The sequence below is a fragment of the Phyllostomus discolor genome, chromosome 13, assembly GCF_004126475.2.
Source record: "Phyllostomus discolor isolate MPI-MPIP mPhyDis1 chromosome 13, mPhyDis1.pri.v3, whole genome shotgun sequence".
Classification (NCBI taxonomy): Eukaryota; Metazoa; Chordata; class Mammalia; order Chiroptera; family Phyllostomidae; genus Phyllostomus; species Phyllostomus discolor.
Genome location: NC_040915.2, coordinates 24,116,592 through 24,143,149, shown reverse-complemented (window position 1 = coordinate 24,143,149; position 26,558 = coordinate 24,116,592). Strand labels below are relative to the sequence as shown.

The 26,558-nt window shown below is 42.4% G+C and overlaps 2 protein-coding genes across 4 annotated transcripts in view; one reads left to right on the top strand and one right to left on the bottom strand.

Moving 5' to 3' along the window:
- Positions 1 to 6,884, top strand: part of GEMIN5 (gem nuclear organelle associated protein 5) — a 37,777-nt gene extending 30,893 nt beyond the window's left edge. For both annotated transcript variants that reach the window (XM_028528432.2, XM_028528431.2), the window contains exons 24-28: positions 933 to 1,184; positions 2,664 to 2,826; positions 3,390 to 3,894; positions 5,195 to 5,291; positions 5,875 to 6,884. In XM_028528432.2, coding sequence (XP_028384233.1) covers positions 933 to 1,184; positions 2,664 to 2,826; positions 3,390 to 3,894; positions 5,195 to 5,291; positions 5,875 to 6,042 — 1,185 coding nt within the window. In that variant the 3' untranslated portion in view covers positions 6,043 to 6,884. The remainder of the gene's footprint in view (positions 1 to 932; positions 1,185 to 2,663; positions 2,827 to 3,389; positions 3,895 to 5,194; positions 5,292 to 5,874) is intronic.
- Positions 6,885 to 9,629: 2,745 nt separating this feature from the next.
- Positions 9,630 to 26,557, bottom strand: CNOT8 (CCR4-NOT transcription complex subunit 8). 2 transcript variants are annotated; one of them, XM_028527977.1, is made up of 7 exons: positions 26,344 to 26,557; positions 19,678 to 19,861; positions 18,047 to 18,240; positions 15,042 to 15,203; positions 14,312 to 14,456; positions 12,923 to 13,033; positions 9,630 to 11,089 (listed from the first exon to the last, which is right to left on the bottom strand). In XM_028527977.1, the coding sequence occupies exons 2-7, from the start codon at positions 19,792 to 19,794 to the stop codon at positions 10,940 to 10,942; spliced, it is 879 nt and encodes a 292-aa protein (XP_028383778.1). In that variant the 5' UTR covers positions 19,795 to 19,861; positions 26,344 to 26,557; the 3' UTR covers positions 9,630 to 10,939. The 2 variants fall into 2 exon arrangements, with proteins under 2 accessions (XP_028383778.1, XP_035870786.1); XM_036014893.1 differs by lacking the exon at positions 26,344 to 26,557 and adding an exon at positions 25,352 to 25,372.
- Between the last annotated feature and the right edge of the window lies 1 nt (position 26,558).

The following is a 26,558-nucleotide window of genomic DNA, read 5'->3' as shown; positions in this document are numbered from 1 at the left end:
TGGACTTTTTTCAGTTCCTCTCTCCCTCATGGAGTAACGGAGCCTAAAAATAGTTCCTAGCTGAATATTCCAAGCCCAAGAAAAATGCTAGGTGAGGAAGTAGCCTTCTGGGAACTGCAAAATTAAAAAGGAAGCAAAAGTAACACACCCTCAAAGATAGTGTCACTTGGTATATTACTTACAAAATGGCCAGTTTTCTGGAGAAATTTTAATTTATCCACAACAAAAAGTTTCCAGGATGGTCATTTAGCCATTTCTTATTTTTCTCCTAAACGGCATCCTTAACAAACCAACTGAACGTGTAAGTTTATGCTAAATGCTCTGATAAGGGCTATTTTGGTGGTATGGAATGGAGACTTTCCCAAGCTTAACTGAAAAAATAGTTTATAGGGGTACACAAGGAATCTCATGGCCAATGAAAACCCAGCAAAAATAAAGAATTGTCCAGGCCTTGCACTGTGTTTCTCTTCTCTTCCGGCCAGCTCCCTCTGCTAAACCTGCTTGGACATGGTCCCTAACGACTGCCCCAGCTCAGAGATACACAGTCTGTGTGCTCCAGGGCCTTCTGCCCATGGGGCTCTTCTCTGTATTCCTTGACCTCAAGTTCGGGCAAGGGGAAGCCAGATCCCAGCACGAATCTTGGTTGATCTGTATGTGGTGGCTTGCGTTGCAGTGGGTAGGGCTATCATTGGGGTTCCATGTTATAAAAACAGCTATTTGGGCTCCAAGGGTATGGAGAGGAATTCTTCCGAAAGGTATCTGGAAAAACCGTCCGCTAGAGCACCTCTTTTCCTCCTTGCGCTTGACTCCCCTGAGGGGGTTTGGCTGCTACAGATGTGAAGGGGCACACTGTGAGAAACTTAGGGAAACCGTCTAGGTGATCGAGCACTTTCCCTGCATGATGGGTCCTCTCCTTTGTTGTTGGATTCCAGGGTCAGAGACTGGTGTTTTGCCTTCTTGAGCTACTCTCTAAGCTCCAGGAGGAAAGGCAGCCATCAGAGAGCAAAAGCTCTTCTTCTTACAACGCCTGGTCCACAGACACCGAGGGGCCCTTCACAGAGAGGGTGACTGCCGTGTGGAGGAGCGCCTTCGGCCTGGACACCCCAGAGCAGCATCAGGCCGCGCTGCAGCAGCTGCAGAGTATCCAGTACCCGTCTGCTACAAATAACGCTCCCTCCAAACAGGTACCCATGGGCATGAGCTTTTGATACCAGTCACCACTTGTAAGAATTCCTTAATCCATGTCTAGTATAACAGGGAAAGAAGACCAATGCCAGCGTGCGTTTCAGAAAAGACTAAGGCAGGCCCAGGCAACCTGGAAAAATCCCTTTTAGACTAACCAAAGCCCTTTAGCTTTGAGTTAGATTTAAATCAGCATTCCCTCTTAAAAGTGAAAAAGAAGTCTAAAAACAGAAAAGCAGAGAACGTCAGTACGCATCAACTAGACTTAACAAATGTTCATATTTTGTCGCTTTTGCTTCGTAGTATTTGGGGGTTGGTTTTGTATTTTCTTTTGTTTTCTGGTAAAAGAAGTACAGCCCAGTGCACTGCCCCGTCCCATCCCCCTCGCCCACACACCAGAGGCAGCCCGAGTCAGACGGTGTGTGTGAGTTTGCGCCTGGCTGGTTGTGGTGACCGTTGTCTGTAAAATCTATGCGTGTTGATGCAAAGAGATCGAATTGATTCATAATAAGTGCTCTACCCATCCTATGAATATACCTCAATTTATCTACTTTCTCTCTGAAAACGAAGGAACGTTATATTGATGAATGAGACTTCATCAAACAGTATACCACTTAGGAAAGTAGTTCGGCAGTTTCTTATCAAGTTAAACATTCATGTACCCAATGGCCCGGCAATCCCAAAGGAAACAAAATCGGGGTGCACACAGACTTGTGCACAGATGTTCATTATTACAGCTTAGTTCACAATAGCCAAAAACTAGGAGCAACCCAGACGTCCACCAGCTGGTGAGTGGGTGTGCAGGCTGTGGCACAGCCGTGCAGTGGACCACTGTACTGTGCAGCAATAACAAGGAACAAATTCCAGGTGCACAGGTATCGGTGAATCTTGAAAACATTGTAAGTGAAAGAGCCAAGGCAAAAAGACTACCTACTCTCTACAGTTCCATTTCTGTGCATTCTAGAAAAGACAAAATTAGAGTGGCAAAAATCAGACCAGGGGCTGGGGAGAAGAGGGTGCTGTGACTACAAGGGAGCAGATGGGAATGTTTCACAATGGTGAAAATGTCCTGTGCCTTGATTTTGGTTGTAATACAGCATATATATTGATCTAGTGTGTATTTGTGAAAACTTGTCAAATTCCTCACTAAAATTGATAAAATTTTTAAGTTATACTCCAGGTTTGCTTCTTGTTGTGGTTTCAAATTACAGCTTTTAGTTCGAGAAGCTCATTTTTTGTTTTAGTTAAGTGCAGATGTCAAGGCGTTTCTTACACGAGCAGACTTGAACTCAGTGTGCCGCTTTGCACTCAGACATGAAAGTGGCAGATGGGGAAGCAAAAATGGATGGTGGAAGGAGCCCTTTCTGAACTGTGGACTGTGCGCACGTCTGTCCACGTGCAGCCAACAGGAAGGTTTCTGGTGGTGTCCTGGTGCTTCCTGTGGGAGGCGGCCTAACTGAGACTCTGGCTTCTCCCTCCAGCTCCTGCTTCACATCTGCCACGACCTGACCTTGGCGGTGCTGAGCCAGCAGACGGCCTCCTGGGACAAGGCTGTGGAAGCACTGCTCCGGGCCGTGGTCCGGAGCTACGACTCGGGGAACTTCACCGTCATGCAGGACGTGCACTCTGCCTTTCTTCCCGAGGGTAAAGGACCCCACACCAGCGAAGGGAAGACGGCACCGGTTTACTGGCCAGTTGTGTCATTTAGCAGAAAGTTTGAATTCCTTTCCCTAGGCACCTAAGAGGCAGCCAGAATGGCTGCGCCGTTTGCCTTTACCTGGCCCTACCTGCCTTACTGCCTCCTACTTACTTTCCCACACACAGTGTAAGAGCAAGAGAGTAGCACTGTGCTCACAAGTCACTACGACTGGAGGAGCGCCACAGATCAGTCACTGAACTAAATAAATCACTGCGGGTTTTTTCACAAACACACTAGGATCCCAGAGCCTCGGGGAGGACAGATCGAATACTTCTCCTGCCATGCTTTGACTGACTCGTAGCCCGTAGTGACGAGAACATTGTCCTAAGCCAGGAAGTGCTTCGCTTTGGCCAGCTTCCGGCAGACAGCACGTGGTCCCATGGGTCACGGCAGTCCCTTCCCTTGGAGTCTGCCTCTTGTGGGGGGAAGGAACCAGCATGCAGGTAGGAAGGCAGATTCCAGCAGGGACAGAAACGCACAGCCCTAAGTCCTTTTCTTCTTCTCCCAGGCTGTGACCACCTCAGAGACAAGCTGGGTGACCGTCAGTCTCCTGCCATGCCAGCGTTCAAGAGTCTGGAGGCCTTTTTTATTTATGGACGTCTGTATGAACTCTGGTGGTCTCTCTCCCGGCCTCGCCCCGAGTCCAGTGTCTGGGTGAGGGCGGCTCACAGAAGGACGAGCTCTACTGAACGCCACCAGCCGCTGGGCGATGCCGGCCCTGAGGCAGGTGGCCCCCCGGCTTCTCCGCCAGAGCCCAGCAGGCCTCCAGAACCAGACGTGGGACTCACGGAAGAGAGCGAGCGGGTGCTGGGCGCTTGCAAGGAGCTCTTTTCAGAAACGCACGCCAGCCTCCAGAACTCACGGAGAACTGTTGCCGAAGTTCAGGAGACCCTGGCAGAAATGATCCGACAACACCAGAAGAGTCAACTCTGTAAATCCACAGCGAACGGTCCCGATACAAATGACCCCGAACCAGAAGCAGAACGGTCCCTCTCTAGTCCTCAGAGCCAAGGGTGAGTACCGAGTCCACACAAGATGGGATGACAGTACCCTGCTGGGTTCTCACAGAACCAACCAGGTGGAAGTCCGTGCATGAAGAGATTGGCCAGGACACATGGAAGCAACTCATACAATGACAAACGCACAGGCTTTGGAGCCAAATGGGGGTTCTGGTCCTCGCCTCTCGGTGACCTCAGGCAAAACTCAGTGTCTCTGAGCTTTAGTTCCCTCACCTGCAAGTGGAGTACCCGCTCCTGCCTTGCTTGTTTTGAGGGTTAAACAAAATCACAAATGTTATTAATAATGATAGTACAGTAAAATCCTACCTTTGTGCAGTAAGTAGATTCCCAAAAAGCCCACTCATGTAAAATGAGTTGTATTATTGCATCATTAATGAAAACCACCAGTTTTCAGTTGTTCTGTACTATCACAAAAAATACACAAAGAGTGGTGTACAGTACACCTCGCTCAGGTGAGAATTCCAAGTAGCTGGAATGTTGTAGAACCCCAACCACTTCCCCCGGAAACAGGGACCAATGGATGACAGGAGCCAGTGCCCGGGCGCTCTAGAGCTTTCATTATCACAAGGCACTCTGCCACGGTGTTTGCAGTGCCTGATGGCTACTGATTGGCTATTATGATGAGAGCCTTTTACCTTATGTCCCCCATCACAGGGCCTAAAATATAGTCACTAGAACAGTCGATAAACTTACAGCTGTTATTACTAACTTTAAAGAATCAAAATTTTAAGCTTTGAAGCCCATACATTTCTTGCTCTAAAAATACTCCCACTGAAATTTGAGTCAGAGTTTTGAGTTACTTCTCCAATAAGCGTCCACACCCTAAGCAGCTTTAAGTTTGGTTTGAACAAGAAAACCACTGGAAAGTTCTCTCTCCCAGCAGCTCTTAACCTTTGGATCACAGGACCTGAGAAGGTTAACAACACACTCTTCCCAGAAAAACTCACATCTGTCCACTCCCCGGGGAAGAGCCCCGGCTCTGTCGGACCATTCCCCAAATAAATCCGGGCCACCCAGGCCCTCTGCTCTTGGCTGCGGGGTGAATCCCCAGGGTCCTATATTTTCACTGGAACTCTGTTTCTAAGAAGTGGGGATTTTGAAGATGATAGGTAATAACACTGCATTTTGAAAGCTTCATGTCATTTCACATTCAAGTGCCTTCTGTTGAACTTTGTACTTAAAGATGGGGAGATAAAGACCCAGGTGACAAAGGAGTTTTATTTATAGATAATAGTTAAAAGTTACCCAAGGCAAGATACAGTCACTTATACTTATTATTATTATTTACTAGTAGTAAAGAAGCGAAGAATGAGCCAGTTTCTCTGCCTGAATTAACCAGAAGGCTTACGGAGGCGAATGAGAAAATAGCTAAGTTTCCTGAGAGTGTCAAGGTAAGACCTACAGCAAAATGATAAGACTCATTTGGTGAAACATTACTTTGTGTGTTATCAGCAACTAGACCAAATTCTTGAAGGTCATCTACTCTTCTGTTCATTTTCTGAAATCTTTACGCGTTTGTGTGTGTTCGAAATGTTAAGGCCCCGTTGTCATTGATCAGCTAAAGTGTCTTGTGAGTAGAATTATTGACAACACAAGCAATTTTGAAAAATGTAACAAATTCTGTAATTGGGAGGTAAATAAAAATAAAGTTGCTGCCATGTATTTGATAGTTTTCAGACGGGTGGGTGTACTTGGATGCGGCCTTAGTAGCAACAGAAACAGGACCTTTTAAATGAATTGGCATAGAGCTTAGAAGGAGGTTAGGTCGTGTCTGTTGGAGAAGGGCGTCCCCGCAGCCGTCCCAGGTTTGAGTGCCCGCTCCCCGTAGAGAACAAGACATTGTGCGAGACATGGTCCAGCTGTGCCTGAGAAGTGGCAGCAGGTGAGACGCTGAGTTACAAGTGCCTGCTGGGCAGGTGTCTGTGGTGGCTCTTCCGCAAATGCTTCCTTATTTCATTTCGTGTCATCTTTCAGACGTGGCCCTTCCCAGATGTGCTAGAGTGCTGCCTCGTCCTGCTGCACATCGGGTCCCAGTGCCCCGGCCGTGTGACCCAGGAAATGCAACAACAGGCCCGAGAGCTCCTTCAGAAATACGGCAACACTCAAGTTTACCAAAGACACTGCCAGACCTTCTGCACGTGAACTTTCGAGGACCTTTAAGATAAACTGTGCCAAATTCAAAATGTCTGACACCTTCCCCCTCCGCCAGACATTCGCTCTGATCCCTAGATGTTTTTGTAATGACCCAGATAATACAAGACGAGGGTCAAGTTTGAATCAGCTGTACACTTAACAAACAGCAGAATCTGACTTTGGACTCACTTATGGTTTCTTACTGAAGGACATTAAAAGCCAGCAGCAGTTATTTGGACTAATACCTGCGAGAGTGATTGTTGATCATCTCTAAAGCCTTATGTAGGTTTCACCCAAAGAGGAGAAACTTGTAATCACCCAAAGTGTTATGTTCTTATACACAAGCTACCTTTATAAATGCTTCCTCTGAGCGTAAACATGTCCTTCTTCGAGATAGAATTGCTGCAGTTTATGACTGTTGGTATCCTCTTTCAAACTGTTTGTTAATGTGGGCTCTCCCCTCCTACTCCACTACTACTTCTACGGATTGTGAAACGGGCCCTATCCATCATGTGGACGCTTCACCCTCTGTCTGAACTTGAGGTCAAAAGTTTGGTTTTCTTGTTTCATGTATCACTTACTCTAAAGTGTTAGAAGAACAGATAACTCAAATGTGTCTTACCCCTTCGGTTTTACTGGTGATCAAAATAGCTCAGGAAGAAATGACTGTTGCAGTCATTCTTAATCTTTTTGGGATCAGATTGAAGCCACAGATGATCTTTGAAGAAAAATGTATATTGCTTCCTAATTTTGTACATGTAAGTTTTGGATCATTGGACTCGGACTTTTGGATCATTGTGCAGTGGGACCCTACATACTATTTAATTACAAGTCCTTGTTTTGGTGGGGTTTTGTTTTGTTTTTTGGCTAATAAGCACTCTTTTGAGGTCCGTTCTTCTCTTTGGTTATGTAAATAGTGGAACAAAGTCAGAAACATGTTCCCGTAATAACCCAGGTGCTAGGACTTAACAGTTAGTTTGGTGGGGTTGAGAGGGAGCACACTTTCCCAATGATTGGAACTATTTTCTTTTGGAATTCATTGTGAAGGCTTTTCTGCTTCAGTGTCCAGTGTATTTTTCAGTTTTTTCCTAGGGCTGGGATTATTGTGGACAGCACTAACGAAATTCACTAACAGGAACTCTCTAGGAAGGAAAAGGTTTCAGGGGTGGTTTTAAAGACTGTGATTTACTGGTTGGTTGTTCGTTTGGTTTAGACCTAGCTTTTAGAACTTAAAAATGCTCAACTCAAAAGTGGAAATACTGATCCTCATGGTTTTTTATGCAGTTAAATCCACTTTAGGAAGAAGATGGTTATTAGTAGGGGTTGGAGAACCTTCTTGGTTGTAAAGATATAGAATGACTAAGCAGACAGCTAGCTACCAGTTCTACGGTCTTTGTTAAAATGGACAAATGCTTCCCTTGCAGAGATGGAAAAATATTCCCTTCCACTTGAGTAAAGAGCAGTAGGTATTATTCAAGCAGAAATCCTAACCTTTGTGGTTTACCAAAACCACCACCTGTCGGTTTTATCCTTGGCTATTACTGCCTTGGTGAGAACAAGAATTAATATTTGACAACTAAGCAATAAAACTACCCAACAGCATAAAATAACAAATCTCACAATTCTATTTCCTTTCAAACTTCTCTCTTTCCAATACTATATAATGTACTCAGGCTACTCTAAGTAAATGGTTCTTATTTCTATCTCTGTAATTATCAAAACCCCAAAAAGCCAAAGTACTGAGTTCACTCAAACCTTCTGAGTGGATAAAATGTGTTTGTTTAACAACTAAAGAATAAGTTGGTCCTTCACCCCATCCAAAGTAAATTTTCTTTTAAAGATGTTATTTATTTTCAGAGAGAGGAGAAGGGAGGGAGAGAAACATCCACCAGTTGTCCCAGCCCACAACCCAGGCATGTGCCCAGACAGGGAATTGAACCAGCGACCCCTCTGTTCACAGGCGGGCGTCCAATCCACTGAGCCACACCAGCCAAGGCCATCCAAAGTAGTTTTAAAGGTGTCTAATACAAACCACCATCATCTTACCCAGATGACTACATTCAACCTCCCAATATGCTATATCTGCACTTGCCTAATTTTTTATATATCAATTACATATCAATGACTCTTTATATATCAATGACTCTTCTAAATTGCACGCCAAATCTTGTCAATACCATTTTGGGGGGGGGGGGGGGAGTAGTTTCCCACTGCTCCTGGGGAAAAAAAGTCACCTTGAGTGTGGCTTACAAGGTCCTGCTGGATACCAGCCTTTACCTTTTGGTCATCTCTCAAGATATTTCTCATCCTTGCTGTAAGTTACAGCCACACTGGCCTCCTAATTGCTGGGACCCACCAAGTAAGTCCTCTTGTCATCTAGGGTTTTGCCCCTGACGCACCTTTACTGATCTCTTCAGTCTCAGCTTCAATGGCCTTTCTCCAAAAAGACTGTCCCTGAACTTCAAACTCAAGGACATCAGTGTCCTATATTTCACAGTTCACAAACTGTATTTTTGGTAACTATTTACTGCCTGGTAGCACAGACTGCAAACTCCAGTGAGGATAGAGACTGTTTTCTCTGCTGTTTTATCCCTAGCACCTACTTACAATGCCTAGGGGAAACTTACTGAATGAGTAAATTATGAAATTGAAAGAATACTCACTAATAGCCTGTACTTGGAGGTCTCTAAACTGAGCTCGTTCACACCAGCACTAGCTGACAACTAGGCTCGGTATTCAACTTGATTGGGTTAGCCGAACTTGACTTCAAGAACATCTGGCAGTGCATGTGGAGGCGTAGTTACACCCCCAGTTAGCGTTCTCCTGGTCCATCTTCAGGAGCATCCTTCCCTGCGTATAACCGCTACACAGCCCTGCACACACTCCTACGTACACAAGGCGAAGTTCCTGCTGTTCCACTGTACTTGTGCCCTTTCCTTAGCACTTCAATAAGCTCATCTCTCCCATGCAATAAAGGACCAGACCCCCACTCAACACTGGATTCCTCAACACTTCATCTGAACATTTCTCCTGACAAGTCAGCAAGTCTGCCCTCAATTGTGGCAAAGATGATTCCTATTTTAATTCCCATCTGGAAAGACATCTGTGCAGAACTCATAGTCACCCACATACCAAAGCACCTTGGCTGGAAGCCACTGACCTATGCTGCCTTTACTGCAAATCTTAGTAATAAATATCTCACATCCTGTACGTGAACATGCCAGTCAAAACCCTCGATCTCCTGTACCTCACTTCTTACACCCCCACATTTTTTGATGACAACAGAAAGGGCTAGAAACTATGTTCTGAGGATATCAGAAGTTCAATTTGTATACAAGAATTCCACTAATTAACAAGATAAATCACCATATATAATGGGCTGGTCCCCCAAAATAGTTAAAACTGGTTTCTAAGAAGGCTCAATAATGAGCGACAAGTGTGATGTGATGATTCCATTTACACAGCTGCTCATTAAAAGCTTCACTTTGGGGAGTGGAGGCAAGAGTTTGGGGGCAGACAAAACGCTTTTGTTACTGACAGCGAACGTCTATTTCTAAAGCCAGAAATTCACAGCTATGAAAAACCAAACCTTCATGCCAATGGTTAAAAAGAAATCTTTATTATACAAAATTAAAAACATAAATATATTTACAAGCATCTTAAATATCAGCTTATAATACTTGACATTTTTGAATCATTTCAAATTGAGTTTTCTATAAGCTTTTAAAATGCAAGACATCCACTTCAGTGAGTTACCAGTTTTCATTTCCACCACCATTGCAAATGGGTTTTTTTTTTTTTGATTTTTCCAAATTGTCCATACTGTAGTCATTCAAAAGAGTGTACTTTTTAAATGACTAGGCGGGAAAAATTACAGTCCTGAGCTTTCTACCCCAGTTGTGTGATATTACTCCAAGAGAACTCTATAAACCAAATTCCTTACTGCCCTGTTTATATGAACCACTAAAACTTTGTAAAGACTCCGGTCCCTGGTACCCACATTAGTCCGTCTCCCTAACGTCTCATCGGGTTTGCTGGCAGGAAAAGCAGGGAAAAGAGAGGAGAGGTGGGGGAATACAAACAGCCGTCTGAAATCACAACAGATTGATAATCCAAAAATCGGATCTTAACTGATTTCCTTCAGGATCAAACCCATGATTTTATTATATGAAAACATAAAATGACTTCAAGTGATGCACATGTGACAGCAAATCTCAGTGGCACAACAGCACAGACACTTAAGTGGTTCATTTAATACCCACTCTCGTGAATAAAGAGTAGACAGATTCAGTAGAATTTTAAGGAAAGTTTTCATTATCTAGTCTTCAAATTTCAGCGCTGAGTGTGTAATTTATTTCCATATAATAGTATGTAAAAAAAAAAGACTAACAGTATGAGGAAAGCAAGTGTCCTCAAGAAGTCTCAGGAAAAAAAAGACCCAATACCTATCGCCCACACTTAACAAGAATACCATTTTGTTCCACTTTTCCTGGAAACCCTCAGCTCAGCTGAGAATCACAGCAAGAAGTCTTTATCCTCAGAGATTAGCAACAAATTTAAAAGAAAAAGAATGACAACAGGTTAGAGTTATATACATTTTACTAGTTTGGTTCTCACTCATCCTGGATACTTTAAAAGGTGTCACATGAGCCATGGATGCTGGTGGCAGGAGGCACCTGGAGAAGAGGCCTGGGGATGAGGAATAAGTCAGACCTGTTTACAAGTGCAGAGCAAACTCCCCTCTTCTGGGTCTAAAAGACCTCTTCTGTCTTCGGTAAAACAAAATTGTCTTTCTGCTCAATGCAGATGGCAGTTTGCTCAAAAGAAGCGTTTCTCTCGGGGAGGGAGGTAAGTATTCAGTAAGCACCACTCTGGGGTCGGGCCCACGCCGCAGAGCCTCGGGCCATCACTGCTGCATGTTGTTGATGATCGCCAGAATGCTCATCTTCTCCTGGGCAGAGTCCACATCCTCATTCTGCTTCTGGGCCACTCCCGTGCCCAGGCCATAGAGCCGCCCACAGTACTTGGCATCATCAATACTGTCCTCAAAAAACAACTGCAGAACGGGACAGAGAACCCATGGTAAGAATCACACCAAGAGTCATGCCAAGAATCATGTCAAATCTCAACACTATGATATCAACACCTCCCAGCTCTCTTAGAGTCCTGAAAAATCTAGCCAACTAGAAACTATTCCATAAAGAAAGGTGCCAAACCTCTTCATGCTCCTTTCCGAACAGACGTCTATTTCTCCGTGAGTTCTTTTACTGTCAGGATCCCCATGCTGCAGCTGCAGCTGTTAGTATAAATGTCCCATTTTGTCCCTTCATATTGGTTGGGGGGCGGGGGGGGAGTGTAAAGATTTTATTTTTAGAGAGATGGAAAGAGAGGGAGAGAAACATCAATGTGGGAGAGACACATTAACTGGTTGCCTCTCACATGCCCCCAACCAGAGGCCTGTCCAGCAACCCAGGCATGTGCCTTGACCAGGAATTGAACTGGCGACCCTTTGCTATACCAGCCTGGGCGTGCCCCTTCTCTTTTTAACACACAGTGCAATGGTTAAGAGCTTGGGCTCTACAGACTGACTCGCCATGTGACCTTACAAAAATCACTTCAACTCTTCCTAAGCCACTGTTCCCTGTCTTTAGAACAGAGTACTATAACACGTTGTCTGCCAGTGTGTCGTGAGTGAGACTGTGGACATTAAGCACGTATAACAGGGTGTTATCTCAGCCCTGGGACTACTGGGCAGGATAAGTCTTGGAAGGGGTGGGGGATAGCTTGTCCAGTGTATTGTAGTACTACAGGGTGTTTAGCAGCATCCTTGGACAGTAGTAGCATGGGGTTTACCCCCCACATGATGTGACAACCAAAAGTGCCTCCAGACACTGCCGAAAGTATTGTACTCCAGCGGGCAAACTCAGGAAGAATGGTGCCTCCAGCTTTGTTCTTTCTCAAGATTGCTCTATTTGGAGTCTTTTGTGGTTCCACACAAATTTTAGGATTGCTCTATTTCTGTGAAAAATGCCACTGGAATTCTATAGGGATTGCACTGAATCTGAAGATTGCTCTGGGCAGTATGGACATTTTAACAGTAACAGTTCTTCTAATCCATGATCACAGAGTATTTTTCCATTCATTTGTATCGTCTTCACTTCTTTCATCCATGTCTTATAGTGTTCAACGTACAGGTCTTTGGTTAAATGTATTCCAAGGTATTTTATTCATTTTGATGTAATTATAAATAGGTTTTCTTAATTCTTTTCTCAAAGTTCATTATTAGTATAAAGAAACACAACAGAATTCTGTATATTGATTTTGTATCTTGAAACTTTACTGAATTTATTAGTTCTAATGGTTTTTTGTCGGAGTCTTTAAGGTTTCCATATATAACAATATGTCATCTGGAAATAGCGACAGTTTTACTTCCTCTTTTTTTGCTCTGGTTGCCTTTTAGTTTCTTTTTCTTGCCTAAAAGTTCTGGCTAGAACTTCCAATACCATGTTGAACAAAACTGGTGAGAGTGGACATCCTTGTCTTATTCCTAACCTTAGAGGAAAAGCTGTTGAATATGATCTTAGCTGTGGGATAAGTGGGTGGTCTAGCAAATGTGTTCACATTACAGAAATTAGAAGAGAAACAAATAATTGCAACAATCAGAGCTGCTAGGAACACCAAATACACTTCTAGATTGGACATGCTGAGTGGTCTCCATTTCAGAATGCTTCTTTGCTTCCCACACTACATTTCATATATTAAATATCCTAACAAACCAAAAAACAAACAGAAAAACAACTGCTTCCAGGGTGATCATCAACTTCCAACAGAAACTGTAAGGCTTCAACAAACCTCAGCCCACAAAGGTTGTCCAGCTCCTAAGCCTTACCTCTTTCATTCTGAAGAACGCCATTCCCGTCAGCAGTGAGTCTGAGCCTGCCTGATGCTGCCTTCCGATTCTCTGCAAATCCAGCTGATCAGCAACTTCCTGAAGACCTCCCTGGAGACAGGTGTAAGGAAAGCAAAGACAATGTTACAGACCTAGCACTCCTCCACTGGAATCAACTAAGTCCATTCTGGAGTTTCTTTTGCTGGTGAGAAGTGGGAACAGGCTGTTTGCCTATCAGGCCTTTCCCCAGCCCTCCAAATAATACACTGTATTATATTCCACTTTTCATTCCTTTCTTCATTATTAATTTTGCCAGATTTCTACCCCATAAAGTCCTAACTGCTGTAAAACAAGGCTTAAGAAACAGTAAATGCCAATCTAATTCAAGACAGCAAACCTCTTATGTCAATAATTTATTAGGGTAGTGAGTTATTTCGCTGTTTAGGGGAGCAACTTTCAACCTTTTTCATTTCATGACACATAATTACTAAAATTCTGTGACACACCAAAAAATATTAATAATAAAATTACCTACCTTTTTGCTCCAAAGTGACTTTTTAAAAAAATCAGGCGCTATACTTCTATATAAGGATATCTGGTACTGAGAATAAACCAATCAGACAAAGCCTAACTATGCAATGTGACCAATAAGATATATTTATGGTTCAAGAACAAGGAATTCACACTGCATAGCTACTATTGTGTTGGCTATTGCTGTGTTGGCTAATGCAATTTTTTTTTAATTTACTGATTTTAGAGGAGGGGGAGGGAGGGAGGGGGGAGAGAGAAAGAGAAACATTGATTTGTGTCCCACTTATTTACACCTTCATTGGTTGCTTCTTGTATGTGCCCTGACCAGGGACAGAATCCACAACCTTACTGTATCAGGACAATGCTCTATTCAAAAGAGCTACCCAGCCAGGGCATAATTTTTTTTTTATTTGACAATCTAAGGGGAAAGAGGTCAGTGCCCTGACTAATTAATCAGGTATTTCACGCTCTAAAAATTCTTATGGCACACTGGTTGAAAATTGTTGGTCTAGGCTGGAGAACTCCTCTGATCTGAGAGTCTAGCACACGACAGACCTCATTCCTGACAAAAAGCACATACTCCACACATTACAAAGTTTCATGTGCTTCATGGTCCTTAAGTGAAGAAAGCTCTGTCTTAAGGTGAGAGAAGCAGAGGGGCTCCCTTCATGCCCAGGTTAAAGCCAGTAACCACACAAATTCCTCTGCCAATCAGCTCTATACACAACCTGTCTAGCACCATGCCGGCACCTAGCAGGCACACAAGAATATATGCTGCACAAATAACAAAGCAAAATGTAAGTTTGCTTTTTTGGGGTTTTGTTGTTATTGTTACTAGTATTAAGAAAAATATTGTACCTTAAGATTTTTGCAACTCTTCATCAGGTATTTCACATCATAAATAGATGGGAAGAAAAGGTTCAGAATATGAAAAAATTCATGTTCCTCTTCTGGCAAGCGAGAATCTGTAAGTAACTTTACCATGTAGCCGAAATCATAGCCACTGCAAGGAAAGAAGGAGGCACGAAGGTGAAAAAGCAGCAGTTATTAGGCCCCAGTGTTCAACTACTTTATTTCTCATAGATTATGACGTGACCTTTCAGTCTTTCAAAGCTCTTTGTCCTACTATAATCAGAACTTTCCATTAAAAAATAACATACACTAATATGGAATATATATAAGAATATGTAAGGGTTTATAAATGTGAGTTTTTATTCAACAAAACTTTCTAAAAAGTACTGAAAAGGATAAATAACATCTAAGGAGAGTCTGGCTTTCAAGTACATAGGCAACTCCAGGCCAGCCACTTAAAAGATAAGAAAAAGACAACCGAGTGCTTCAACCCTCCCCACCCTCCATCTTCCCACTTGGAATACACCCGCTGACAGCCTTGTGATAGAGCCCAATACTGTGTGACACGAACCAGTATGAGCTCCAAAGTGTTTTTTGAAAAACAAACACAGGTTAAGTTACCATTCCAATTTCATAACTGCTAGTGACCAACAGGAGAGAGCCAGTAAGACTTCCAAAATAATATACTTCAATTTCCTGCTCCCAGATCAAGAGATACACACTCTCTGGGGCTGACCTGTGAAATGAAAGCCATTTGACGTTGTCACAGAGAACCACCCCTGATGTCATAAGCAGCTCTGCAAAGTGCAATGTGTCAATCCCTTCCTCTTCGTGCTTCTGAAACTGCAGTCCTGAGTTAGCAAGGAGATCGATGGAATCCTGAGAGTACATGTCCTCCCTGAAAAAGAAGGTATTCGCTTCTTAGCGGATGGAAAATGTAACAGAAGTAGTGGGCATTTGTTAACTCTGGCATAATAGTTCACTGTAAAGATGTGTCACTTAATTTAAACAAGGAATATTTAAAATAACACAAAAGTAGGGAAGTAACTCCTTTTCCACTAGGATTCACTGTTTTCGTTTTTTCACGTAAACTTGGGTGAGACAACTAGAAAGAAAACCACCACAATTTTAATTTTTTCCACTAATTAAGAACAGTCTTCTATTCCACCTCAAATAAACATTATTTTGTCCTGGCTGGTGTACTCTGTGGATTGAGTGCAGGCCTGGGAACCAAAGGGTCACCAGATTGATTCCTGGTCAGGGCACATGCCTGGGTTGCAGGCCAGGTCCCCAATAGGGGGCGTATGAGAGGCAACCACACATTAACGTTTCTCTTCCCCTCTTTCTCCTTCCTGTTCCCCCTCTCTAAAAATAAATAAAATCTTTTTTTTAACATTATTTTAAATACAAACTCTGCAATAAAAATATTACATTATTTTGCATATTATGTTATCATCAGGCTTTGTTACAAATATCAGGCTTTGGCAATGGACTGAAATAATGCAGTTAAAGATCCAGATTATCTCCCAAAATTATTCTTTGAAACTCAGAAATCTCTAAAACACATGGACAATAATCAAAAAATTTATCCCTGAGCTATCAAATGCCCCTGGTGCCTAGTTAAACAAAGCAGTATTAAAGAACTGGAACCCAATAACAAATACACTAATAGTACCTCAAACAATCAGCAAATTAATAGTCTCCCCCCCAATTTTTCCCTTAAAAATTATATCATCCTCAAAAACTTAAAAACAGAATTACCATATGATCCAGCAATCTCATTTCTGGGCACACAACCAAAAGAACTGCAAACAGGGTCTCAGAGAGGTACAGGCACATCCATGTACATGGCAGCACTATTTCTGACAGTTAAGAGGTGGAAACAACCCAAATGTCCATCAACAGATGAAGGACACAGAATGTAGCTTATACACACAATTCGATTTTAGGAACGAAATTCTGCCATGTGCTACGCCATGGATGCACCCTGATGACTTCATACTGAGTGAAATAAGTCATTCATAAAACAACAGATGCTGTAAGAGTCCACCTAAACAAAGTAGAATGGTAGTTACCAAGAGCTTGGGGGAGAGGAAAAAGGGACTTGTTATTTAATGGGTATAAAGTTTAAGATTTGCAAGATAAAAAAATTCTGAAGGTCTGTTTCACAACAGTGCAAAGACAGTAGATTTTATTTTTTTATCACAACTTTTTAAAAAATTGCATCAATTTTCCCCACTACCGGACAGTCTTCAGTTTCAACTACCTTTGATTAGCACCCACTCTATACCTTATTTTTACTATGAAAGATACTAACAGCCCTCTTTTACAGATAAGGAAACTAAATCACAAAAGGGGAAAAAACTGACCCAAACAGTGGGCCTGCCAGCTGTTTCTTCAACCAGTGAAGAAACAGCTGGCCCTGCCTTGTGTGGCTCAGTGGACTAAGTGCCAGCCTGCTACCCAAAGGGTCCCTGGTTCAATTCCTAGGCAGGCTACATGCCTGGGTTGAGGGCCAGGTCAGGTCCCCAGTAGGGGGCGTGCGAGAGGCAACCACACATTGATGTTTCTCTCCCTCTCTTTCTCCCTCCCTTCCCCTCTCTAAAAACTAAATAAATGAAATCTTAAAAAGAAAAAAAAAATGGCAGAACTTCAATTCAAACACTAATCTCTCAACTAGAAAATTGACTTAATTTTAAAGTCTTTTTGAGATATAATTCACATACTAAACAATTCACTCATTTAAAGTATACAATTCAATAGTTTTTAGTAAAGCACAGATATGCAACCACCACCACCACCACCAATTATAAATTATTTCATCACCTCGAAAAGAAACACTGTTGCCATTAAGCAATCACTCCCCATTACCCCATAACCTTCCCAACCCCTGCTCTAGAAACCACTAATCTATTTCCTGTCTCTGTAGATGTGCCTACTTTGGACAGATCAAATGAACAGAATCATATATGGGGCCCTTTGCATCTGGCTTCTTTCCTTCAGCATGTTTTTGAAGTTCATCCATGTATAGCATACATCAGTACTTCATTCCCTTTTACTGCTCCGTAACATTCAATTCCATGCATACGCTGTTTAATTTATTCATTTGTCAGTTCACACATTTTTGGGTTGCTTCAACTTTTGGGTCCTTATGGATAATGCTGCTATGAATATTCGCACCCAAGTTTTTACACGGACATGTTTTCATTTCTCTTGGACATGAGTGAAATTGCTGGGTCATATGGTAACTCTACATTTAACCTGTTGAGGAACAGCCAAACTATTTTCCAAAGAGGCTGTACCATTTTACATTTCCAGTAACAATGTATGAGTATTCTAATTTCTCCACATCCTCGTCAGCATTTGTTACTTTTTTATTATAGCCACAGAGTGGGTGTGAAATGGTATCTCACTGTGGTTTTGATTTGCATTTCTCTAATGACATGATTGAGCATCTTTTCATGGGCTTACTGGCCATCTGCATATTTTCTTTGGAGATATGTCTATTCAGATCTTTTACCCATTTTTAATTGGACTGTCTTTTTATTGTTAGCTTGTAACAGTTCTTTAAGAGGAACTTTACTTTCTCAGATTCTCTATTCCATTCTCTGCTTCACTGCTCCATTGAACCCTTACCTGAGTTCGGTGGAAACAAAACTTAAAATTAAATTCAGTTAAAAATCAGTCTACACAAATGTAGCAGTTCTAGGAACAACACCCAAAAGTGTCTCAGACACTTACGTAAGGTTGAATTTGAAGTTGAACTGCCAAGTGTTGATTCCCGAAGGATATTCTCCCTTCTCATTTGTGAATGTAAGGCCCAGCTGGATAATTTTTAAAAGGTCAACATTGCACCGTAAAAGCTGATACTGGTAATCTATGGAACTACGAAATTCACCAATTGGTCGCACCACAACACCTGGAAATTCTGTGTCCTGGAAAAGGAAAAAAAAGTCTCTCATCATCAGGTTTCACAAAATACTGGATGCTGGAGTGGTCATTCATAAACAAAATTTTTACCTCAATTTATAAAAGTTAGGTGGCAAGTCCCTAACTTTTATAAATTGAGGTAAAGAAAGATATATCTTAAAATACAAATTTTGATCTTGCCCTGGCTGATGTCGCTCAGTGGATTAAGCATTGGCCTGCGAGCTGAAAAGGTGCTGGTTCAATTCCCAGTCAAGGCACATGCTTGGGTTGTGGGCCAGGTCCCCAGCTGGGGGCATGTGAGACGCAACCCATCGATGTTTCTCTCCCTTTCTCCCTCTCTCTCTAAAAATAAATTAATAAAATATTTTTTTTTTAAATACTGATCCTGTTGACACCTACAGAAGCACTAAAATCATGAAGCTTTGCACAACAACTTGCAGATCCTGCGCAGGACAGGAATGGAAGTAGGTGACTAACAACAGGTAGATATATAGGCAATTAAGAATACTCTAGCCCTCGCTGGTGTGGCTCAGTTGGTTGGGTGTCGTCCTACAAACCCAAAGGTCACTAGTTAGATTCCCAATCGGGGACATGTCTGGGTTGTGGGTATGGTCCCCAGTTGGGGCATATGCAAGAGGCAACCAATCTATCTCTCTCACACTGATGATTCTCTCCCTCTTTCTCCTTCCCTTCCCCTCTCTAAAATCAATTAAAAAATTTAATATTCTAGGTTGAGAACAGTATATGAATAAAAATACAAAAATAGGGAGGTGAAAATGCCATTCAGAAAAAAACAACAGCCTTACTTAGCTTGAGTAAAAAGAACAAGATCATGGAGAATACTAAATGCCAACCTAAGACTTCATTCTACAAGCTCTACAGCAGAAGTCACAAACTCCAGGCAGCTCGTGTAAAGGAATAAAGCAAACTAGGTACAAAAATGGCTACACGTAACGGGTGCTGGAGCAAACTAGAGTACATGCCTCCTCTAAAAGGGCCGGCCCTCGACACCACCACAATACACAGCCACACAACGTCAGGCAGGAATGTGGCCCCTACATTGCTGGGTCTTCCCAATTTTCCCAGAGATGGCAAAAATCTGGAATTTAAGTAAGGTCTCTTGATTTTTAAATGCTGGCAAATAATTTTTAAAATTATTTTAAATACTATACAAATTTGCCATATCTAAGGGACAGGTGTGCTCTGCTGCTGACATACTTCTGCCTTGAAGACTTTCGAACACACAGTAACGTTATAAAAACATCCAGAGACTACATCCTTCTCAGATATACTGGCTACCACCATGTTTCATGAAAGCAATATAACCTTCCATCATGTTTAATTTACCATCACTTTAGTGTAATCATTTATTTCAAAATCTCACATTCAATATTCCCTAAGTCCATACCAGATGGTGGATCAAATAGAGTAGAGATTTTTACCATCGCAATATAACTGTAACTGAGCACAATTTCTCGGATCTTCCTCATCTCCTCTTCTAGGTTGCTGGCCCAGACTTCACAGATAACCTGGCTATTCTCCACAAGTGCTGCAGGCATCCTGAAGAAGCTTCGGAAGGCACCTTCAGCTGACTATGACAGAGGGCAAGCCAATGGTTGATCTGATCTAGATTCAAAAACACATTTTATAATGACATAAATTTACATATTGTTATATTAACAAAACAAAGGCATCAAAACAATATTTTATGTCACCAATTTAAACTAAAATATTAAGACTATTACAGTATTTATTCTCCACACACACACTCACAGTTCTTTAACCTAAAGAAACTAAAATTATTAAGAAACCTGAAGAAACATTTGCCCAAGCTTCCCTTTAGCACAGGAGTAAAATCACCCTAAGCCAGTTTCCTGCCCTCTCCAGAATGCCTAAAGACTAAGAGTCCCCTGTGACGACAAATATGCCCTTATCTGTCACTTTCACAGCTTCACAGAACTTTGCTCAGAGACCACATCATGGAAATGTTTCTAAAGGAATCATTGTAGCCAGTTTAAATTTACCAGGTTCTCTGAAAGCCTGAAAGAATGTGGATCTAAACTCTTACACTTAAGTCTCTGCACCTATACCATGGATATGGGAATGAGACTGCCCTCTCCATTCTACAAATAAGAGAAATTCTTTTTCCCTACAATTCAAAAGTCAAATTGAAGTAGAGGCAATTAACAAACTTAATATAGTATCTCCTTAGATTAGTGCAAATAGGGATTTAAATGGTAAACACTAATTTCAACTTTAACAGCCACAAGAAATATGTGAATTTGCCCTGGCTGGCGTAGCTCAGTGGATTGCACACGGGCTGCGGCAAACCAAAGTATCGCAGGTTCGATTCCCAGTCAGGGCACATGCCTGGGTTGCAGGCCAGCCAGGTCATCAGTAGGAGGCACATGACAGGCAACCACTCATTGATGTTTCCCTCCCTCTCTTTCTCCTTCTCTTCCCATCTCTAAATATAAATAAATAAATAAATAAATAAATAATTTTTAAAGTATGGCCATGGACTTATTTAATAATTTCTATTTATCAAGAGCAACAAACAAGCCATGCATTGTTCAAACTGTCCGAGTGTTAAAAAATTACTGTGATGGTAACGTGGAGACATGCAAAAAGTGTGCCTGAGCTCCCAGTGGCTCTCTTGGTGTGGTTCTGAGATTCATGATTTCTCATGTCGCTTGTCTTTGTTGACCTAAGTCCACCAAGAGGTCAGTATTAAGGTAAAAAAATTATTTTTGTTAGGTAGATGAGATGTGGGTGCAGTTTGGTTCTTCTAAATCAAGGGGAGTGTAGGTGAATGCTAAAAAGATCCTTAGTTTAGTTCCCTAACTGGGAGCCCTAATTAAGCTCTGATAAGATCTCTCTGTTGATGCTTTGACACCATCCCTATTGACCTGTTTGTTCAGAGATCACTGAGCAGCTAAACAGAAAAACTACCATTTTAAACGCCGAAGATACAACTGTTGAAGGCAAAAAGTCACCAGTGTGTTAGACAGGTGGAGTCAGACCAGACCTTGGTCCAGCAACCTCTGCACTTGAGTTCTGGCTAAGAAAGAATTCAGAGCCAAGACTCAACTACAAGGAAAAGTTTATTTAGAAAGTCACAGGAGTAGAAGTGAGGTGTGGACGAAGTGGGTTCAGGAAACTACTGAGGCAAAAGAAGGGCCTTTGGAACTTTCAAGAAAGAGAGAGGCAGGAAAATGCGTCGGGGGAGGGCGTGGGGGAAAGGCGAAAGCGCACTTCCCAGAGAGCAGCTTCGCTGAAAAACTTCTAAGAAACCAATCTGTCAGTTTGTAAGCAACCTTTGAAGATTCCATTTATTTAAGGCACTCTACACGTCAACATATGTTTCTCTGAAATCACAGACTTTCTAGGATTACTCTGAAATTTAAGTAGACTGTGGTCTCTTGCTAACATGTAGGTGGGCATTCCTTAAAGGCAGAGTCTGTTCGCTCAATCCGTACACAACAGGCATGAATGAAAAGCTTACAAATGAACAAATAAAGAACATCAGAAAAGGGGTAGAACTTCAGACTGCGTGTGGACTTTACTATTTGACCATAATTAAGAAAATGTTGGGACTCAGAAATGTTAGGTTCTAAACCTAAATCAGCAAAAGGTCTTTAAACCATTCCTGTATCCATTAATGTTAAATTGGTAGCACTTAGCTTCCCTATTTCCCTAACTGAAACAATGTACTTCTTTTTTAGGGTCATTTAAAACACAACCATAAATTACTTCAGGGGAAGTGAGTACCACTCCTGCAGATGTTTCCATAAAAGCAAAAGCAACAACAGTGACCCAGGCAAAAAATTGCCTTTGGCCTCCAAGCAGCAAAGAACAGCTTAAACAGGGGACAATTAGGTATTTACACTAAACCTTTAGAACCAGATTCCCCAGCTAAGACAATCTTACAGTCTGGTCAAAGACAGCATGAACAACCATAATGGATAATTACTACAGTGCATTAAAACTTCTCATGCCCTGGCTGGTGTGGCTCAGTGGACTGAATGCCTGCCTGCAAACCAGACGGTCGCAGGTTTGATTCCCAATTAGGGCACATGTCTGGGTTGTAGGCCAGGTCCCCAGTGCAACGCACATGACAGGCAACCACACATTGATATTTCTCTCCCTCTCTCTCCTTCCCTTCCTTCCCCTCTGTTTAAAATAAATAAAATCTTTAAAAAAAAAGAAGAAAAAAAAACTTCTCAGATAGGCCTTGGCCAGTGTGGCTCAGCCAGTTGGAGCATTGTCCCATAACTGAAAGGTTGCGGGTTTGATTCCTGGTCACAGCACTTAGCTAGGTTTTAGATTCGATTCCCAGTCAAGTGCTTATGGAAGACAACCGATTAATTACTTCTCTCTCTCTTTCTCTCTCTCCCTTCCTCTCTCTAATAAAAGCAATGAAAAAATGTTGTTGGGTGAGGATTAAAAAATTTTTTTAACTTCTCAGATAGGTTTAAGTCCATGAGTTCATAGTGAACTAAGAAAATAAACTTAATTGGTCACCACTGAGAGAATGCCAGTGAATCAACTTAGTATTTTTTTAAATTTTATCTTGTCTTTCCTATTTGATTACCTTGAAGTAATCAAATAGCTGAGGTTTTTTTCTTCAGAAGTTATACAGCTAATAAATGAAAATGAATATGCAATGATAGAATATCACCATTTTGTGATTCCTAATGAATAATCATAATGGCATTTATATGGAATAAGCAAAAAAGGCAAATCTATAAAGACAGAAAGACTACAGCGGTGGGATGGGGACAGGAATGGGGATTAACAGAAAATAGGCATGAGTCATCTTACTGAAGTGATAGAAATGTTCCCAAACTCAATTACAGTAACTGCAAAACTCATTAAATTTACCAGAAATCACTGAACTCTACATTAAAATAGGCAAGTTTTATAATATTCAAATTATACTTCAATAAAGCTATTAAAATAATCACAACAGCTGTTATCATCACAAAAAAGAGACAACCAGGTACTGTGCGCCACTTAAGAGAATACATTCTGAGAAATACAAATGCATCATTAGGCAATTTCACGGTTGTGCAAACATCACGGAACACACTTAAACCAACCTAAAAGGCACAGCCCACTTCACACCTGGCTATATACAGTAGAGCCTACCGTTCCCAGGCTACAAACCTGTGCATATGTGAAACTACAAAACACCACAAGATTGAGTCAAGCACAAGAAAAACTGACACAATCAAGAGAGTCTGTAAACACCAGATGTACGAGGCTGCTGCAGGTATAACATGGCGTACTATTTTATAGCAAGGTTTTTTTATAAGTTGAAAGAGTTCCCTCTAAGTAACAATAAAAAATATAGTATATATAATACGTAACTACACAAACAAGTAGCCTAATCAATTATTGTCATTATCAAGTACTATGTACTGTACATAAATATGTATGTTACACTTTACACCAGCACCGCCTCAAACACGAGTAAGTAATGCGTCTCACTCGACGTAAGGACAACCATGACAGCACTGGCAGACGGCATTCTCAGCTCCCTTACCACCCATGGGGCCACTGCAGCACCTGCGCTCCACTGCTGGCCAAGATGTTTCCCTGCACGTTTTGACCAGAGTTTTGCTCCCCCCCCACCACCAAAAATGTAATTTGAATCTGACCACAGCTCCAAATTTAACTATCAACTTACAGGAAATGTAGAGGACAGAGAAACATGTTAAATGATAGCACAGTGATGCAATTAGCAAAACCCAGAAACTACAGAACCACCCAGCTTCTTCAACAAATTGTGAGAAATCAAACTAAAAGACTCTTAGAAGACATATCGACCAATCAAAATGTATAGACTTTACTTGGGCCCTGCTTTAAACAAATGGTTAGCCGGGGCAAAAAAGTGATTACATTTTTGAGTCCATTAGAAGTCTGAACGATGACTGCTGGTTTTACTTTTTTGTTTTGGGTTTTTGTGAGGGTTTCCCTCACTCCCCCCCCCCCCCCCCCCCCCCCGTTTTGGGTATTATTTTATATTGTGGTTAGGGTTTTTAAAAGTCTTTATCATTTAGAGATAATGCAAATTATGTGACTGGTATGCAATGTGGGGGTTTGCTTCAAAATAACAGTGGAGAAAACTCACAACTTTGTACAATGCTGTCTTCCTCTACGTTTTACAGGCAAAAGAACTGAAATTCAGAGACATTTAAAAAGGTAGCATCATGACTTCCATTTCAAAAAGAACGTCTCTTTTTTAAAAAGCTAACCATACTTATACATATCTGACAAATGGGGAACACAAAAGCAAACTATTGGCAAAAATATGTATGACATTCCTGCACCAAACTCTTATCTAGGAAAACTGTTAGGAAATAGACAATAGCTTGCAAGCCCCTAATGTAGTGCCACTCAAAAACTGAAGAGGAGTCATAGGATACACATTTACCTTAGCATAAATTACTGAATATGCTAGCCAAAAAGTGAAATAACAATAATAGTGCCAGCAATTCTGCCTGCCACTTTCCATTCGGTGAGCACATGCTCCAGAATAAGCCTGAGGTGGGAATCACACACACACACACTGTTCTCCTTGGTTAGTCTTCCTCCTTTCAAGCCTCTCAGTGCCTGCACCTCAGAGCACCTCACCACGCAGAACGACTACACCCTTCGAATATGTGTATTTGTGCAACCCAGTCCCTAAAGGTAACCTAAGTGCTTTATCTGGGTTATAAACAAAGAACCAGTAACGAGTTTCCAAGATGAAGGAAAAACTGAGCCTGCTGGATCCACTGACAAACAGATCTGTCATATCCTAAGGAATTTTTAAGGATGAATTTGATCACATGCAATGTTTGCCTCACAGGCTGACTTTAAAACGACTCCACATGAGCTACTTCGCTCCATATGAAAGCAAAAGACAAGTACTAATTGATACCTGTTGTTTCCCAGTACTAGACTATGCCAGAAGGAAAGGTCCCTCTCTCTCTCACACACACACACACACACACACATCCTAGGAATTACTGAAGTCCCTGCCTTGTGCTGAACTCCAGTACAGTCTGTTCCGATCGTTCCCGATTACGTCTACTGTAAAACAACTCCAAAACAAAGCTCCTTGCTTACCCAACAAATCTCTGAAAGAGCAACTAATGATACAGCCACGTGAAAGCTTTCTCCGCAAGCAATCCTGAGCAAGCTTGGGAAATGAATGTTTGGTTTTTCCGATCCTGTTTTAAACCTAAGTGTGCAAGAAAACAGAAAACATCACGTCCCCCTTCTAGAGCGCTGAACAAAGGCTTCGCAGCGCATGCACAAGATGGAAAAGGAAGTAGAAGCACATCAGAAGAAATGGCAGCAAATTGGTAGAGGGGCCGCTCTACAAACGACCACGGACCGCAGTCGCCGCCGCCGTCTTCCCGGGTACCCCAAAACACACATTGTCGGAAGACACTACTTACTACTCCGCACTGAACCGCACGGACTGAACCGCAGTAAAACCACCCCTCGGGCCCAGGCCTGTTGAGTCGGCTCCTCCAGAGCAACAGCTCAAGTTCACAAAGCCGCAGAACAGCAGGGAAAAGTTGCGGGGCCACCAGAACTAAGAAGGGGGAAGCCTGCAAGGTTCCAAACTCACGTCACCATTCTCTTCGCGTTCTGGATTACCCACTCCCTTCTCACTCATCCCTCCCCAACCGCCCACCCACCCACCTTTCGTGCAAAACAATGAAAATTACAGGCCCTGGGGCCAGAGAGACCTAAGTTCGAAGCCAAACCAGCGACTAACTGTGGGGCTTTGTATAAATTACTTAACCTCTCTCATGCCTCAGTTTCCCTACCGTATAAAATGGGTTTAATAACAGTATACACCCCGGAAGATTGCTGTAGAAGTTAAACAGAATAAAGCATATTTAAGTATTATGTAAAGTCTTGGCACACAGCACTAGGATACTATTACCCTGTGGTAGTGGTTGTTATGTTACCACTATTCCATGGGCCTTTCTCGTCTCACACACCGTGGCTCTCAACACGCCCCACTCCCCTTCCTCCCACAGGCCCAGATAGCCTCCCACACTCTCTCGCCTCACGTCCTCTCTGGTAAGCGCGAGCCCGCTTACCCTGACAGGCGGGGCCCGCGAGAGCGGGCGGGCTGGCGGGCGGACTCCGCGGAGCAGGAGCTGCGGCCCCTGACCCTGCGCTCTCTTCCCTCTGCCCCGGATCTGCTCCTAGGATCGAGCGGACCAGTGAGACGGGCGCCCTCGTACCCAGAGCGGCCTTACGCACCGCTCACCAAACAACACGGCTGCACCACTCTACCCAGCCGATCCTCCCA

What these genes read in the sequence shown, in the direction of transcription:
- CNOT8 (XM_028527977.1), bottom strand. Translation starts at nt 19,794, where the DNA reads ATGCCTGCAGCACTTGTGGAGAATAGCCAGGTTATCTGTGAAGTCTGG. An exon ending in AACTTCAAATTCAACCTTAC is followed by an intron (nt 15,204 to 18,046) that starts GTAAGTGTCTGA and finishes CTTCTTTTTCAG; the next exon opens with GGAGGACATGTACTCTCAGG. An exon ending in AAATGGCTTTCATTTCACAG is followed by an intron (nt 14,457 to 15,041) that starts GTCAGCCCCAGA and finishes CTTTCCTTGCAG; the next exon opens with TGGCTATGATTTCGGCTACA.